Source organism: Physeter macrocephalus, chromosome 15, assembly GCF_002837175.3.
Source record: "Physeter macrocephalus isolate SW-GA chromosome 15, ASM283717v5, whole genome shotgun sequence".
NCBI classification, from domain to species: Eukaryota; Metazoa; Chordata; class Mammalia; order Artiodactyla; family Physeteridae; genus Physeter; species Physeter macrocephalus.
Window position 1 is genome coordinate 24,383,738 of NC_041228.1, and position 16,300 is coordinate 24,400,037.

Here is a 16,300-nt window from a genome sequence, read left to right on the forward strand (position 1 = left end):
ATATCACCAACAATGTATAATGAATAATTTATAATTGACATTGTCTTCATATTGGACATTTTCAACACAGTATTTTCCAGGGATCTTAATTTTTGAAAATTCTTTGGGTGTAAAAAGCTGTCTCATGGTTTGAATTTGTATTTTTCTGATTGAAATAAATCTTTCCTTAGGTTTATGTGCCACTCCTGAGGGTTTGGATTTAAGGTAGGAAAAAAAGACATGAATCAAGGAAAATTCTAGGTTTTACTGTCATGAAAAACTGAAAAACATATATAGTTATATTTTTCTGGATGAAGAAGATAGAGAATGATCATGTTGGGATGGAGGTCAAAATGAGTTTGGTTTGGTCATGTTAATTTTTAAAGCCTATTAGGTACAGAGGTAGCAATGTCAAGTGAGTATTTGGATACACAAACATGGAGTTGAGGGGAGAAAGAAGCAATGTTAAACCATGATGTTGGATGAGAACACATTGGGACTGAGAGAGAAAATATCTGAGGACTGAGGTATGGGCACTCCAGATACAGAGACCATGGAGGTCAGGAAGAAGCAATGGAGAAGGATGTAGAAGGCAGAGTCCAGGGAAGTAAGAGGCAATAAAGTGAGCATGGTATTTCAGGAGCAAAGAAAGTAGAAGGAGATACAATGAGTCTGTGTTAAGGCTCAAAGTTGCTTTTTATTCTGGCTTGTGATGATTTGGCAATATAATTCCCACAATAATTAGGTAAGACTGTGGTTTTTTTGCTTTCCTTGAGTTTCAAATATCACTAACTGTAATCAAAGTTTTGACTTTTATTTTCTAAACATAGTTCTAGAATAGGTTTTATTTATTTTTTCTTCATCACTTTTTTTCTCTCTTAAATTACTGGTGGCTACCCTGAGGCCATATGAAACATGAGAATTTTGTGGAAAGATGGCACCCTTAATCTCACTATTATCTCATAACTTTGAGGCCCTTGTTCTCTAATCCTTTTTCAATCTTTTTTAATAATAATATTTGTATCCAGAAGAAGTTGGCTGTTCCAGTTACAGAATGCTGTTATCTCTAAACTCTCTTCCCTTTGATATCTGCTTGAAAACCAGCCAAATCTTGCTTGAACACTTTTTGTGTAATATGTGTCTATATTGTAGTATATTTGTAATGGCAAATCTATTGTTATATATTTCTAAAGGCAGACAACAGTTCTGCACATCACTTTCTGGCTTTTTAAGCCACTTTCTCTAGAATTAAAAGCTCAATATGCTCATGATAAGCCCTCAAAGTCAAATGCTTTACCAAATGCTGTGCCACTGCCTAAAATAGGTCTTTACATTTCTAGTATGTGATATCTATTTCCTCAACACCCATTGCCGACTGCTAAGCCAATGGTATATATTTTACACCTTTGTTGTGGCAGTGTAACACTTAAATAGCTATTCCACAAACATTTTACAAACAAGCAGATGAGTAGCCAAAAAAGGATAGAAAATTATTCTAGTTTTAACACTATGTTAATTACAAACTATAAAACATTCTAGTTTAAAAATAACAAGATGTCACCTGAAAGTCATATGAATTCTTTTCCAAATGATACAATTTTCTCTGGTTCTGATAGACTGACTGACAAAATATCAATTACTATTCATTCAATAGGGAAATAGTTAAAAAAAAAAAAAGTTCTTTCCACTTCTATCTCCCTTTAACAAGCTGAGCATAAATAGCAAGCTCCTCTCAGTAACCCTCATCTATAACTGGATCTTGAATTCTACATTTTGAATTTTTCACCTCTGCTCTCTCCCTTGGATTTTACCTAACATGTAACCCAATCTCTCTAGGCTCTCCTCCATAAGCATCTCCCCATGCTTAGTCTACATCTCTGCAGAGGGGCTGATATAGACAAAGATTTCAGCTAATCTCTTGAGATTTTCGTCCTCTAACCTGGGATAAGAGAATGTTAAGATAGTAATATATTACTTTAGATGATGTGTAGGTACTATGTTCTTGATTAATTCATAGTAGAGGATTAATAAAATGTTTGTTGATTGAAAATTTAAAAGCAGTTGTTTTTGATTATGAAACTGATTCACTGTGTTGATCTATTTCTTCCTGGTTAATTTTTAGGTCAATAATGAAAATAAAATTTTGAAAATGACCACATAAGTTTATATTTCATGAATATAAAATGAATCCCACTATTATTATATCAATGTTTTTCATTCTAGAAAAAGCCTCATTTAGGTTAAAATACTTAAGTATTTTAAAAATATGTTTTGAGAGATTCCTAGGATTATTTCCAAGAACAAATGAAAATCATAGGGAAACGTTTTCATGTAAAAGCTTAAGTTCTCATTTTTGAACACTTTCCTAACTATGCTCTTCTCATCATGCCTCTCCTCACCACATACAAAAACGAAATTTTCATTACAGTATCAATCTTATTTTCATACTAATTCCTCTTATTATTCTCTATTAGTTCATGCAGCTAATATTTTACTCTGCATTGCATCACAGCCCATTAATTAAAAATATTCATTTTTGTATATATCAACCAATTTTATTTTGTTCCATATTGCCTCTTCTGCTGTCACATCTAAATCACTGTGTTATAATGAAAGCCAAAAATTGACATTTCTCTACAAAATTTAAGAAAAGCTAAAATTTTGTACGTTAATCAAGTGCATGTTACAAAAAAAAATAACATAAACTTCCATGATGAAAAGTTCTATAGTTGTTTAAAAATAAAAGTTATTTCCAAGAATGTATAAAAATTGAATATAGAAACACAATATAATCTGTTCTTGATCTTGAATAGGAATGAAGTCTTTGTGGTTAGGGGAGGGAGACTATATTTGCCTTTCTATCTCTGATACTAAGTGTAATACTAATACGATGTAAATATTTAATAATATTTGCCTGATGACTAGCTCAGAAATGACTATTAGTTTCAACAAAATAATATTTTAATTTCATTTATTTGCCCAGATTAAATTTAATCTTTTCTTGGGATGATTCATTGGAGTGATATATTTTTGTCATCTGATTGACTACTGCTTCAAATTGTTAGGTAAATTTTTCACATTTAAGTTCTCATAGTTAACTTTGGTATGTTCTGTGAACTAATTCTAAGATGCAATTCCAGAGTGTTATTATATAAATATGACTGATGAAAATAAGGATAATGCATAGAAGTACGAGTGTATAATTTTAAAAATAAACTATTGGAACAAAATATTATTGCAAAACAAGTATATAATTGGTATCAGTAATATACCAACCAGTAGAACCATTTTTGTAGTCAATGAAAACATGTCAATTTACATACATGCAACCATATGTCTTTGATATTCACTTCTGTGTGTACATATATTTCATATATAATTCTGTAGCTGTATGCCTAAATACATTTCTTATTATTGATTTTTATTTTTTATTTAAGAACTTCAAAAAAATGCCAGGTATTAATTCAGCCCAGTAAATCTGGCATCTTCCTTATAAGAATCTTTTACTTCTTTTGTTTAATATTTAAAAATTTTTCTCTGAAAGAACTATTTTCCAGTTTAATAATCAAGATTGGCTAATATTCATTCAAATGATGTCTCTTCTCATACTGTAGACTTTTATTAAAAAGTATTTCTTCCACTTCACGTCCAAGTAAACCCTCCTGTTCTGCAAGGGAAAATCACTATATGCTCCCTTCCTTATTATGACTTTTTTTTTTTTTACTCTGCTGGCTATTTTCATTTGCAGCGTGTATTTTTAAAAATGTTTTATAGAAGTACAATACACATAAGAGGCTAAATTACATTTTGAGTTTGATGAATTATGTTAAATGAACATATCCACGAAATTAGCACTATGTTCAGAAAAAGAACATTGCTTCCTTCCAATCACCAACCCATGTTCCTCCCCTCAGAGTAACTACTCTCCTAACATGTAATGTGAGATATTAATTTCGCTTGTTTTTAAGTGGAAAGACGCAGTAGGTGATCTTTGCCTATGGCTTCTTTTGTTCAACTTCATGGTAGTGAAATCCCAGCCTATTGTGTCTACTTATAGTTTATTCATTTTCATTGCTATATGGTTTTGCATTGTATATGTTAATTTATCTACTCCACTACTTTCTTTTATAAGTCGACCCCTCCTCTTCTTTTAATTGAAGTATAGCTTATTTACAATAATATATTAGTTTCAGGTGTACAATACAGTGATTCAATATTTTTATAGATTATACTTCATGTAAAGGTATTATAAAATATTTTCTATATTCCCTGTGCTGTAAAATATATCTTTGTGGCTTATTTACTTTATATGTACTTGTTTGCACCTCTTAATCCCCTACCCCTATCCTGCTCCTCCCTTCTTCCCTCTCCCAATGGGTAACCACTAGCTTGTTCGCCGTATCTGTGTCTGTTTTGTTATATTTGTTCATTTGTTTTATTTTTTAGATTCCACATATAAGTGAAAATATACAGTATTCATCTTTCTCTGTCTGTCTACTTCACTACTGAGAGTCCCCATAAACTAGCAAAAAGAACATGGCCTTAATTTCTGGCTTTTCCATTTACTATCTGTGTGACTAACAAGTAGTAATTTCTCTTTATAGGCCGTTGACTTCTCCATTTGCAAAACAGAATAAAAATAAAGTCATACACAGTTTTATAGATTATGGGAGATAAGGAGATAATGTATGTTGAACACTTAATTCATAGTGGGAACTTAGTAACTAGTAGCATTTAACATTATTTCATTAGTGAAAATAATTCTGCTGATTTGAAATACAAGCAGCCAAATAAAGCATTTTGTTGACATAAATATTTTAATTTTAAAGGCATGTTTAATTTTATGTTTCAAGGTAATATGATTGTCCTTGTTAGCTAAAATGAAATTAAGCCACATATGTAAATGTGGTAATATCACATTTAATTTGGTACATTACAGCAACAAGATGTATCGAATGGTTCAGGGAGTACAATGAGTTTAGACGTAAAACATTATTTAGAGTTGATTTAAGACTATATAAACATAAATTTAGTTATAATGGAGATAGCATATCATATATGGAAATGCGGTTTTACCCAAGAAAAATAATGTTAATACGTGACCTAATTTTATGATCAAATTTTATATCTTTACAGTGTTCATAGTCACATCCATATTTATATTATCCCTACCCATACCCTATGTATATCATTATCTATATCCATTTCCATATCTAAATCTATACCTAGCACATGTTTCTAACATTGTGAATTTGCCGTCCTCACACATGATGCCTTTTTGGGAATTTTATGTTTGATAGAAGCTACAGCTCATTTACTCTCAACAAATTATATAATCATTCAAATATTGCTGCAGCCATCTTTTCCTTTAATATTACAATTACTGTCATCTTGACATAACCATGAATTATGCTGTTGTACTTCATGTACCCCAATATCAACAGGGTATGCATGATTTATTCTCACAGAACAGTCAGTACTTTAAAGATCTATTTGTTCCTGTGGTTTTCCCATTCATTTTGAAATTAAATAGGTTAACAGTTTGTTTCAGCTGACAATTCACTGTATATTACCGGAATCATTTTTAAGAACTGTATAACCAAAGTAAAATTGTAAGATAATTCAAATCCAAAAATCTAACTGTGAGTAATGAGAAACCACCATGGAAATGCTGGTGTTATAATAGAATTTATCCTAGCCTTAGTATGCCACTGAGTACAGACAAAAGGGCAATGGATTTTGAGTCATAGCACTAATGAAACTAAAGTTTAATGGCTATTTCTTAGGTTCCAAAAAATAAGAATATATTAAAAAAAGAATGTGTAGAACTGAGTCACTTTGCTGTACAGCAGAGATTGGCACAGCATTGTAAATCAACTCTACTTAAATGAAAAAAAAAAAATACACCAGACCATTCACATGAATTGTCTGACTCAACAATCACAAAATCCTGGGACTTTGGTAATGTTACCAGTTTTTAAATAAAGCTCCCTCTCTCTCTCTCTGCATTCCTCATGTCTGTTTTCCCTCTGTCTCACTATAAGCAGTAATATGCTAATAGCCATTTAATTTAAAACTAACTTTTATGTTAATTCTCTTAACCAGAGAAAGTTTGAAATATTGCAATCAGTTGATAGGCGCATTAAAAATGTATATATTAAAAGAGCGCTTTGGGCTTCCCTGGTGGCGCAGTGGTTGAGAGTCCGCCTGCCGATGCAGGGGACACGGGTTCGTGCCCCGGTCCGGGAAGATCCCACATGCCGCGGAGAGGCTGGTCCCGTTAGCCATGGCCGCTGAGCCCGCGCGTCCGGAGCCTGAGCTCCGCAACGGGAGAGGCCACAACAGTGAGAGGCCCAGGTGCCGCAAAAAAAAAAAAAAAAAAAAAAAAAGAGCCCTTTGATTACATTGTTAAAGATAGTATAGATCTAGTCATTCTCCATGCTCAAGTCTCGTGGAAATAATAACATCTCACTGTTAAAAGTTGATAAACTCATTTAGATAATGATACAGGCATCATTTTTAGCCACCAGTGTTGGTTGTAAGGTTTCTGTTACATTAACCTATAAAATGGCACATTTATTGCCATTAATTTAAGAAGATCTTAAACGAACAGCCTACTATTTAAAAAGCATATGCATTGACATTTTAAATGACTTTCTGGTAATTTAAATTTCTATCATTTTTGCATTAATTACCAAATAATTATTTTAGTACTTTTCGTATTAGTCATTGATATAAAGTTACAAGTTAATCATTTAATTCTCCCTGTAACTAGTTACTCATTACAGTATGAAATATCATTAATGTTTCTGAATCTTTTTAAGAGGAAATGCTTCATCTATTAAAAGCAGGCATGAGAAGTGATAGGACCACTTGCTTTAAGTGTGTGAATTTTAACACATTCCACAGCTTCTGATGAATGTTTTGTCTAGTAAGTAACAAAATGCTAAAATATGATTAGGGGTGCATGTGGGATTAGGGGAAAGGTAGAATAGCGGTTATACATTAGAAACTATTAAATGTAAGATTAAAAAACAACCAGCATGCTCTGCCATCCTGTCACATGAGAGAACTTACTGAAACAATGGCCATAAAGTAGTTCATGACAAAACATTCACCAAATACAAATGTGAAAGAGAGGAAATGTTTTGAATTTTTCATGAAACTAAATGTATTAAAGGGAAATTATTGTTCTTTAATCTGAGTTTACATGCATTTTTAAGCATCAAATTTATGGTGAGAGAAAATATTGATTGTTGTGATGTCATAAAACAGAGTAGCTACATAGCAAAATTAATATATTTCAACACTTTATTGGCTACTCCTCAAATTTTAACTTTTATAAAAAATAATATCTGAAGGACATTAACATTGCATCAACTAGGACTTTCCCCTGACATTTCTGTTTGCTAATCTTATTTAGTTTTCCTAGTCGGGAAATATCTTTGCTAACCACTGGTAACCTTTGCCATAAAGGTATCAACATGTACAGGCAGTGGTTCCCCATTAATTTCCAGGCCTTTAATTCAATGATTTCATAATTATGACAGTTTTTTACCAGCCTCAACTACTTAAAGCTATCATGTGGGTAAAATCATGTTTTTATCTATTCCACATATTTGTTAAGAAATTTATATGGGCATTGTGGGAAAAAAAGATGAATTAAATATGCATTTTGCCCTCATGGAAAAATCATTTCCCCTATGGAAAAATCATAAGGAGAGAGATAGATTGGAGTTGGAAGTTATGGGTTTATATCTTTGCTCCACTGCCTACCAGCTGTATGGATTTAAAGAATTTACTAATCAATTCTGAGCTGTGATTTCTTCAATTGTAATTCAGTGAAAATAAAATTACACTCTGGTATTCTTTAAAAGGAACATAAAATGTCATTCACTATGCAAATTTATCATATGTCAATAAGAAGGGAATATAATTGATAAGGTAATAAAACAATATATAAAAAACTAAATTTCACAAATATCTGAATTCCATGAAAAGTATTATGCTTATCCATAAAACATTATGCTTTTACAGTACATAGAAAATGTGTTAAATTCAGGTAAAATACATGTATATTTAACTACTGTAATTTATAACTCATATTGAAGATAAAAATCATATTAGTTTTACCTGAAAAAAAATGTTTAAATTATATAGTTATATCCTAAAAGATATTTCAAATAGATATACACAAAATATATGGTCTCCCTTTAACTCTTGAGATTAATAACATGGTAAAAAATAACTCTGAACAAGAGTCTCTACATAGACTATTTGGATTTTCTTAACAATTGGCATTTCTTTACATTATCATGATTCTTGAAAACACTGTTCTAAGAACAAAATTTTTGGTTTGAAAAAGAAAGCATTATGATGGCTTTCACATTCTTCTATCATTCCAGTTAATTAATTTAACCATTCTTACATGGAATGCATTGCATGAAGAACTGGTGATAAACTATTGAATTCCAAGCATTGACTTCAGGAAGTTTAGTGCCCAAAGGAGAAAGGGAGAAGCTTAATAAAAATCACACATAAATATTAAATTATAAAATGAAGTCTTGTAAAGAAAAGTAACTAATGGGATTCATAACTTACAGTTTATTTTCAAATCAGTCAAATAATGTGTCACAGGAGGGACTAAAACAAGTTACTGTAAATCCTCATAATGGTACAACTATCATGAAAATAAGTTTAAAAACATACATCTTCCCTCATTTACTGAAGTGAAAAAGAAAACTAAATCTTCCATTATACAACATGCCACTACATAATGAGTATTTGAGGATAACTGGAAAAAAACTTGCTTTTGATAAATGGGAAAAATTCTTCACATTGTCCTCTATCATTTTGGAAAATTTAATGGTAAAAGGTTCTAAATATTGCCTAAAAATATTGGATTATTTAATGTATCTGAACAAGTATAAAAATCTGAGATTGCATGTAAAATAATTTGTATGTTTGTATGTGCATTAGTAGTTCAAATATTTAATATTTTGATTTAATAAATGTGCCAAAGACAATGAGAGGATGAACGGGGTGCTCACTAGAAAATGGGACAAAACAGTATGTTGTAGTCTTAGACCTGGCTCTATTGTGAATTTGATCCAGTTGTTTAATATCTCCCAGTCCCTTATGCCTTCTAATCTGAGGATGAAATTGCATGTTTTACCTATATAGAAAGGTTTTCAAAACATTATTTTCAAATAAATGTTGCACTGATAGGCTCTGAATCTACTTGTTTTGTATAATATCAACATGAGTCTCAGTGAATTACAGTGGTCACTAGGTTCCATGGGACCTCTATTTTCATTTGTAGAATAAATTAATATTTTAGACACTTTTTTTTTTTTTTTTTTTGTGGTATGCGGGCCTCCCTCTGTCGTGGCCTCTCCCGTTGTGGAGCACAGGCTCCGGACGCGCAGGGCCAGCGGCCATGGCTCACGGGCCCAGCCGCTCCGTGGCATGCGGGATCCTCCCAGACCGGGGCGCGAACCCGGCTCCCCTGCATCGGCAGGCGGACGCGCAACCACTGCGCCACCAGGGAAGCCCTTTTAGACACTTTTAAAAAATATATATTTCAAAGCCCAAAAGAGAGCTATGCATTGGTTTCCTATTGTTGATGCAACAAATTACTGCAAACTTAGTAGTTTGACCAACATAAGTTTATTATCTTGCAGTCTGGAGAACTGAAGTCCAAAATGTATTTAAGTGGGCTGAACTCAAGGTGTCAGCAGGACTGCATCTCTTATGGAGGCTCTAGGAGAAAATCTGTTCCTTGACTTCTCCAGCTTATAGAGGCTGCTTGCCCTTCTTTGGCTTGTGTCCCTCTTCTAGCTTCACAGGCAGAAACTGCATCGCTGGAACCTGTTTTCATTGTCACATCTCCTACTCTCTCTCTGATCCTCCTACCTTCCCTTGATAAGGACCCTTGTGAATACTTTGATCCATCCAGATAATCTAGGGTAATTTCCTATTCTTAAGATTTTAACTTAATCACATCTGTAAAGTTCCTTTTGTCATACAAGGTGACATATTTAAATATTCCAGGGATTAGAGCCCAGGCAATTTTGGAAAGCCATTTTTCATAGCATAATATCATACATAACATCATAACAGTCTGGTTATAAGGTAAACAGGTTCTCAGACTTTTTTGGTTGCAAAATCATTTGTCCTTTTTTTTCCCTGACAATGTTTCTTATTTTTCTGAAAAAATACTCTGAGCATTTAAAGTGGGGAATACTTTATTTTTACATCTTTATATCAAGAAATAATGCTGAAAAAATCTAGAAAATTATTTAACAACCAATTAGTTCCCCAATTACCCCGAAATTCTAGTACTAGGTATATTCTCAAGACAAATATGTATAAATGCTTACAAAACATGTAACACATGTTCGTAGCAGTATTATTTATAAAAGACCCAAGTGGAAAAAAAAAAGTCCTCCAACAACAGAATGGATAAATAAATGGAAGTATATTCATAAAATGGAATTCTATAGAGCAATGAAAGTTAAGTTCCATACTACTGCTATAATAATACAAAGGTAATGTTGAGTCAAAGAAGCCAGAGGCAGAATAATTTTATTATATGATTTTATTTATATAAAGTTTTAAGACATGGAAAACTAATTTGTTTCATTAGGAGTCAGGGACTGCACCTAGCCTCTGATATATGCCCATTATGGTAGGCAGAATAATGATTCCAGAATAATGGTTCCCTCAGAACCTCCGAACATGTTCTATAACGTGGCAAAAGGAACTTTACAAATGGAATTAAGATTACAGATGTTATAATAGGAAGATATTTGAATTATCCATTTGGGCACAATCTAATTATATGAGCATTTAAAAGCAGAGGCAGAAAAGGCAGAGAACTTCTTCCAGCCTGAGGTAGAAGAGGGAGCAGCAGAGAGATGAGATAGAAGGGGAAACCACAGGTATCTGAAGAATGAGAAGAACTTGGACTGCCATTGCTGACTCTGGAGATGGAGGAAGGGGGCCACAAACCAAGGAATGCCTTCAATTTCTAAAAGCTGAGAATAACCCCAAGCTAACAGCCAGCAAGGAAAGGAGGACCTTAATCTTACAGCTTCATGAAACTGAATTCTGGCAATAGCCGGCTGAATTTGGAAGTGAAGCAGATGTAACTGCAGTTTCCAAGCAACGCAGCCAAGCTGACACCATAATTCCACTCTTGCGTGACTCTAAGCAGAGAATCAGTTGAGTTGTGCTCTGCCTAGATCCACGTAACTGTGAGATAATAATGGGTGTTGTTTAAGTTTGTGATAACTTGGATTAAGTATAGGAAAATAATATGCTTGTTCCTTATAAGAAAACTAGACACATAATAAAAACTTACAATATCTGACCATAAAGCAAATTTGAATGAATTTCAAAGGATTAAATTCATAGAGAAAAATGTTATCTGACTATAATGCAAATGAGATATACACTGGTAACAAAATATAACTAAAGTAACCCATATGTTTATAATTTAAGCGATGTATTTCTAACCATGGAACAAAGAGGAAATCACAAAGGAATACAGAAAAAAGTTTGACTATGTCCCTTGCAGGGTGTAGCTTATGTAGCAAAAAGAGGAAAATTTAAAGCTGTAAATGCTTATATACTCTAGAAAAAATTGCTATGTAAGTGTTTAAGAATGGACTTTTCTGTATTTTCTGTGTGGATATATATATATTGGCCTCACCATGCGGTATGTGGGAATCTTAGTTGTTTGCTGAGCCTGCGCGTCTGGAGCCTGTGCTCCGCAAGGGGAGAGGCCACAACAGTGAGAGGCCCACGTACCGCAAAAAAAAAAAAAAAATTATATCCAATGAACGTGCTTTTTCTTATTTTTAATTTTTCTTTTCTGTTTTATTAAGTATCAATTGTAAATTATATTTTATATAATCGAGCTTATTATATGCAATAATTTATTAGCAAAATAAGTAGCAAATTATAGGCAAAAATATCAGACAAATATTTGTTATGTAAACTTATGCATTATTAACCTAATATAATTTGCAACTATTAATTTTAATAGAACTTCCTGGAATCTGATAAAACAAAATCACTTCTCACATGTAGACATTTTACTTTCGAGATTTCATATTTAGATCACATCTCTTCCTTTAATATTAAATTTCATGAAATATTTTCCACTCATATATATTTTAAACTCTCAGGAAAATTCAACAAAAATGCCTTCTAAGTGTTATTAAAATCAACAGCTAAAATATGCACAGACCCATAATTTCATAACTTACTTCCCAAAGTTTGAATTGATCAATATTTTCATATAGATGATATATGGGATAGACATGATACACAGTAATAGCACGCACACATAAACATATTCATATATACTTATAGCAATTACTTTCGATGAGTGACATGTTCTAATCAACATGCCATAAATTAATTCACACCACACACACTCACAAAGCTTAGGGATTTGATAAAATGACTTTTAATACTCTTTCAACCTTATTAGGAAAAATGTCTATAGCTAATAATTAATTCTGTTTATGTTTCAGGTTAACAGGATTCCATCTGCCACCACCAGTGACAAGTACCAAATCTGTGTTCTCACTACGTTTGACCAGTGATTTTGCAGTTAGTGCACATGGATTTAAAGTATACTATGAAGGTAAGTGATGGTAATATAAAAGGACCACTGCCCAGTTCAATGTAGTAAAACCAAAATTCTCCAGGGTAAAAATAGAAGAAAAATCACCAGGACAGAAGTTATAGTTCATCCTGCTATATCAAATCTTATACCAAGATTCACCTTCTCAATAATCATCAATATATAATAAAAAGCTAGACATAGTAGGCTTTAATGTTTCATTGCAGTGTGCCTAGACAGAGGAAAATCTTGCCCTTAAATCTTAGGAGATGAGACCATGGCATCTCTATAGGTTTAAACCTTAATAAAAGGGAACAGAATCTGAGAGTAAAAGGAAACTAGGCCTGATTTGAGATTCAGGCATCACAGACTCCACCCTATTCTCCTCTGTTCTTTGCCTCTCTGCCATAAAATAAACTGATCATTTGTGTTCTCTGCAAGTTAGAATAAAGAGAAAATTCTATTAAGAGACAAGAGTTGACATTTTTCATTTTAAATCAGTATTTCCAGTCCCACAGATCCATAATCCCTTAACCACAAAGAGGAAAATAAAGAAGCATTTGAAACTGATGTTTTTTTCCTGGAAGTTTGCTACAAGCTCACTTAGTATCAAAACCTGAACTTATTGGAGGTCCTTTATAATCTTTATTTATCCCACATAATGTGGGTACTCATGTTTCACTATACAATTATTGTTTGATAACTGGGTGACACCACAGGCTCTGCTGATGGTGTTAAAAATGTACAGAATCTGTATTGTTTTCCCTTTTTAAAGTGTAAAAAAATCTGAAGGTAAAAATAACCTGTTCTCAAGTGCTTCATATTGAGGTCATGTAGTTGTAATTTCTTCTCTATGTGACTTGACAATAAAATCTCACCTAGTTTAGGGAAGGGTCCCTTCCTTACCCATAGGAATAGCATAACAGAATTCAACTCGCCTCCCCAGGACCATATTACCGGAATGCACCACACCAGATCTAACATCATGATAAGAGATATACAAATACAGTAGCAGGGGTGGTTACTTTCTAAAGCACATAACAATTCAAAATATAATATGTTTAAAGAGCACACTAGAAAACAATCATATAAAATAGAATTGCTTTAGTATACAGGTTAACAGTTTGCATGTGGGGAAAGTTTTAAACTGAAAGTTTCATCTAGTGCTTTCTCCCTAGGAAAAAAAATACCTGCTAGCAAACTGTTGAGTAAAAATATTTTCTCTTTTTTAATATTCTTAATAATGCCATATCACAGCAGTTTTGAACACTACTTTCTACCTAATGCATTTCTGAACTGTCTTTCTCTAGCAGGGGAGGATGCATTCCAAGACTTATTTTCCTCCATTGTGATAGTAATAATCATTATTTTTGAAGGTACTTTCACAATAGTTGAATATTTTTATCTTGGCAACTTAATTCATAGTTTAAAACACTACAAACACAAAGGTTTAATTTTAAGCGTAATTTTGGCAATATTGAAGGAGTTAGTAATACAATAGTTTTCTATTAAAGGCTCCATAATAGAGAACTTGTACTTTGTTCATCAAAGTACAAAGATATTTTAGGTTGGTTTATTCTTTCAGCAAATACTAAGTACACAGAAATTGTAGGAACTTGGAAAAGGTATTATAATATTGCCATACTTTCTGGTTTGACTGTCAAGTTTCATGAAATACTGTCAAAAATATTTTCATAGCTCTCCATTGTTTCTACATATACAACATTAAATTTCTGTCTTTTCTGCTTCAGTGAAAATGGATTCATATATCTTCATGACATTTCAATGTATGTTTGGGAGATCCTGACTTAAAATATAAGGTACTAGGCAGCTGGGTAGTACTGAGGGATTGGTCATCATCCTGCAGAACATCTTCAGGTATTGATTTGTGATGGGTATCTTCTACCATGTATATTAGTTTCATATGGCTACCATAGCAAACAACCACAAATTTAGCAGCAAAACAACAAAAATATATTATCTCACAGTTCTGTGCGAAAAGTCCTGGTCGTCTCTGCTAGTCCTCTGCTCAGAGTTTCATAAGGCTGAAATAAAAATGTCAGCTGGTTAGGCTTTTATCAGAAGGCTCTGGAAAAGATCTATTGCCCACCGTTTCTAGAGGTCTCTCTCTTCCTTGCATGTAAGATCTACATTTGTGGGCTAGCCACTGGTGAAATGAATCCTCCTCATACTTGAAATCTCTCTGATGTTCCCTTCTTAGTGCATCTCTCTACTACCTTCTTTTTCCACACATCTCTGACTTCAGCTGGAGAAATTTCTTAGCTTCTAAGGGCCTATGTCATTAGATTAGCCTTGTTTATCCATGTAGACCCAATCTCCCCAAGTTAAAGTCCTTAAGCATAATCACACGTGCAAAGTCCTTTTGGCAAGGTAATATGATATATTCACAGGTTCCAGGGATTCTGGGGTGTGTGTGTGGGCATGTGGGTTAGGCTTCATTAGTCCTACCACACCATGTTCAACATTCTGTAATATTTTACAGAGGGAGTAGCTACAAGCATTTATTTATTTAACCACGGCCAATGACACTGTCAAGGCCAACTGGTGTATTGTGAAGTTCAGAAAACTTAGTTTGAAATTCAAAGCCTGTCCTCTAAATTTACACCTGTATTTTTGTTTTGGTTTGGTTTTTTTGCAGGATGAACCTAATGTCTGAATCTCATTTATTTTCATTTCATCTCCCTCCATATAATCACTTACTAATTATTTTCTTTATTTTTTAAAGTTTCCTGAGACTGTCCTTGTGTACTAGAATTTATGAGATCTCTATTTATTAGTGATATTTGTGCATTTTTCTGTGTTTCTCAAACTGCCAATAGTGGACCACATGTATCAGAATCATCTGGAGAATTTGCTAAAATGTAGAATTCTTGGCCCCAATTATAATCCTGAATCAGACTGTGGAGTGAAGCCGTAGACTATGCATTGCAAATCCAATGTAGACTAATTGATAAATGTAAGTCATCTGTGATCTTCTCTGTTGTTACAAACTTCTGCTGTCTTGCTTCAGCCCATATACTTTAAAACTGTGGAGGGTGATGTCCCTGTTTCACAAATTTTGATTGAGTTTCAGAGCTCTTAACCATTTATCAGAAATGCTTTTAAACTTCTTGAAGTTGAAGCTGCGAGGTGTTAAATTTCTGTGGAAAATTTTCCCCATTAATATCTAGCTGCATATATTTTTATTTTTCCTCATTATTGTCTATCATACACTTGAATTTCTTGTCACTGTTTCTCAAAATTTGTTTCATAGAACTTTGTTTTCATATGTTTCTTAAGATTCATAAAGACAAATGAGTAGAACAGGGTTCTGTGAAACAAGTTGGAAAAACACTAGTGAATACTAAGTTGAATAGTCATATAACCATCTTTCAAAATTTGATCAGGATAAAACTGGTACCATCTGTATTCTGTGGAGCACACAATGGAAATGCTCTTTGGTCTTTCCAGATCTGCCAAACAGAATTCAAAATATATTCTAGCTTCTGCTAAAAGTTATTTTGTACAAAGGACTCCTTTCGTATTTTACTTTCAAAGCTACGTAATCATTCTTTATAGGTGCAAGATCATAAAGATATACCATGGACTATCTTATCATTTTAGAATTGTTTATTGTAGAAAGTAAAATAATCCAAGCATATAGTGGATTATATACATATTACA

General features: G+C 33.0%; 1 protein-coding gene across 3 annotated transcripts in view; it reads left to right on the forward strand.

The window, feature by feature from the left end:
* Nucleotides 1-16,300, forward strand: part of CSMD3 (CUB and Sushi multiple domains 3) — a 1,193,315-nt gene that overhangs the window by 155,858 nt on the left and 1,021,157 nt on the right. For all 3 annotated transcript variants that reach the window (XM_024129404.1, XM_024129405.1, XM_028500327.1), the window contains exon 3: nt 12,525-12,637. In XM_024129404.1, the coding sequence (XP_023985172.1) occupies nt 12,525-12,637 (113 nt within the window). The remainder of the gene's footprint in view (nt 1-12,524; nt 12,638-16,300) is intronic.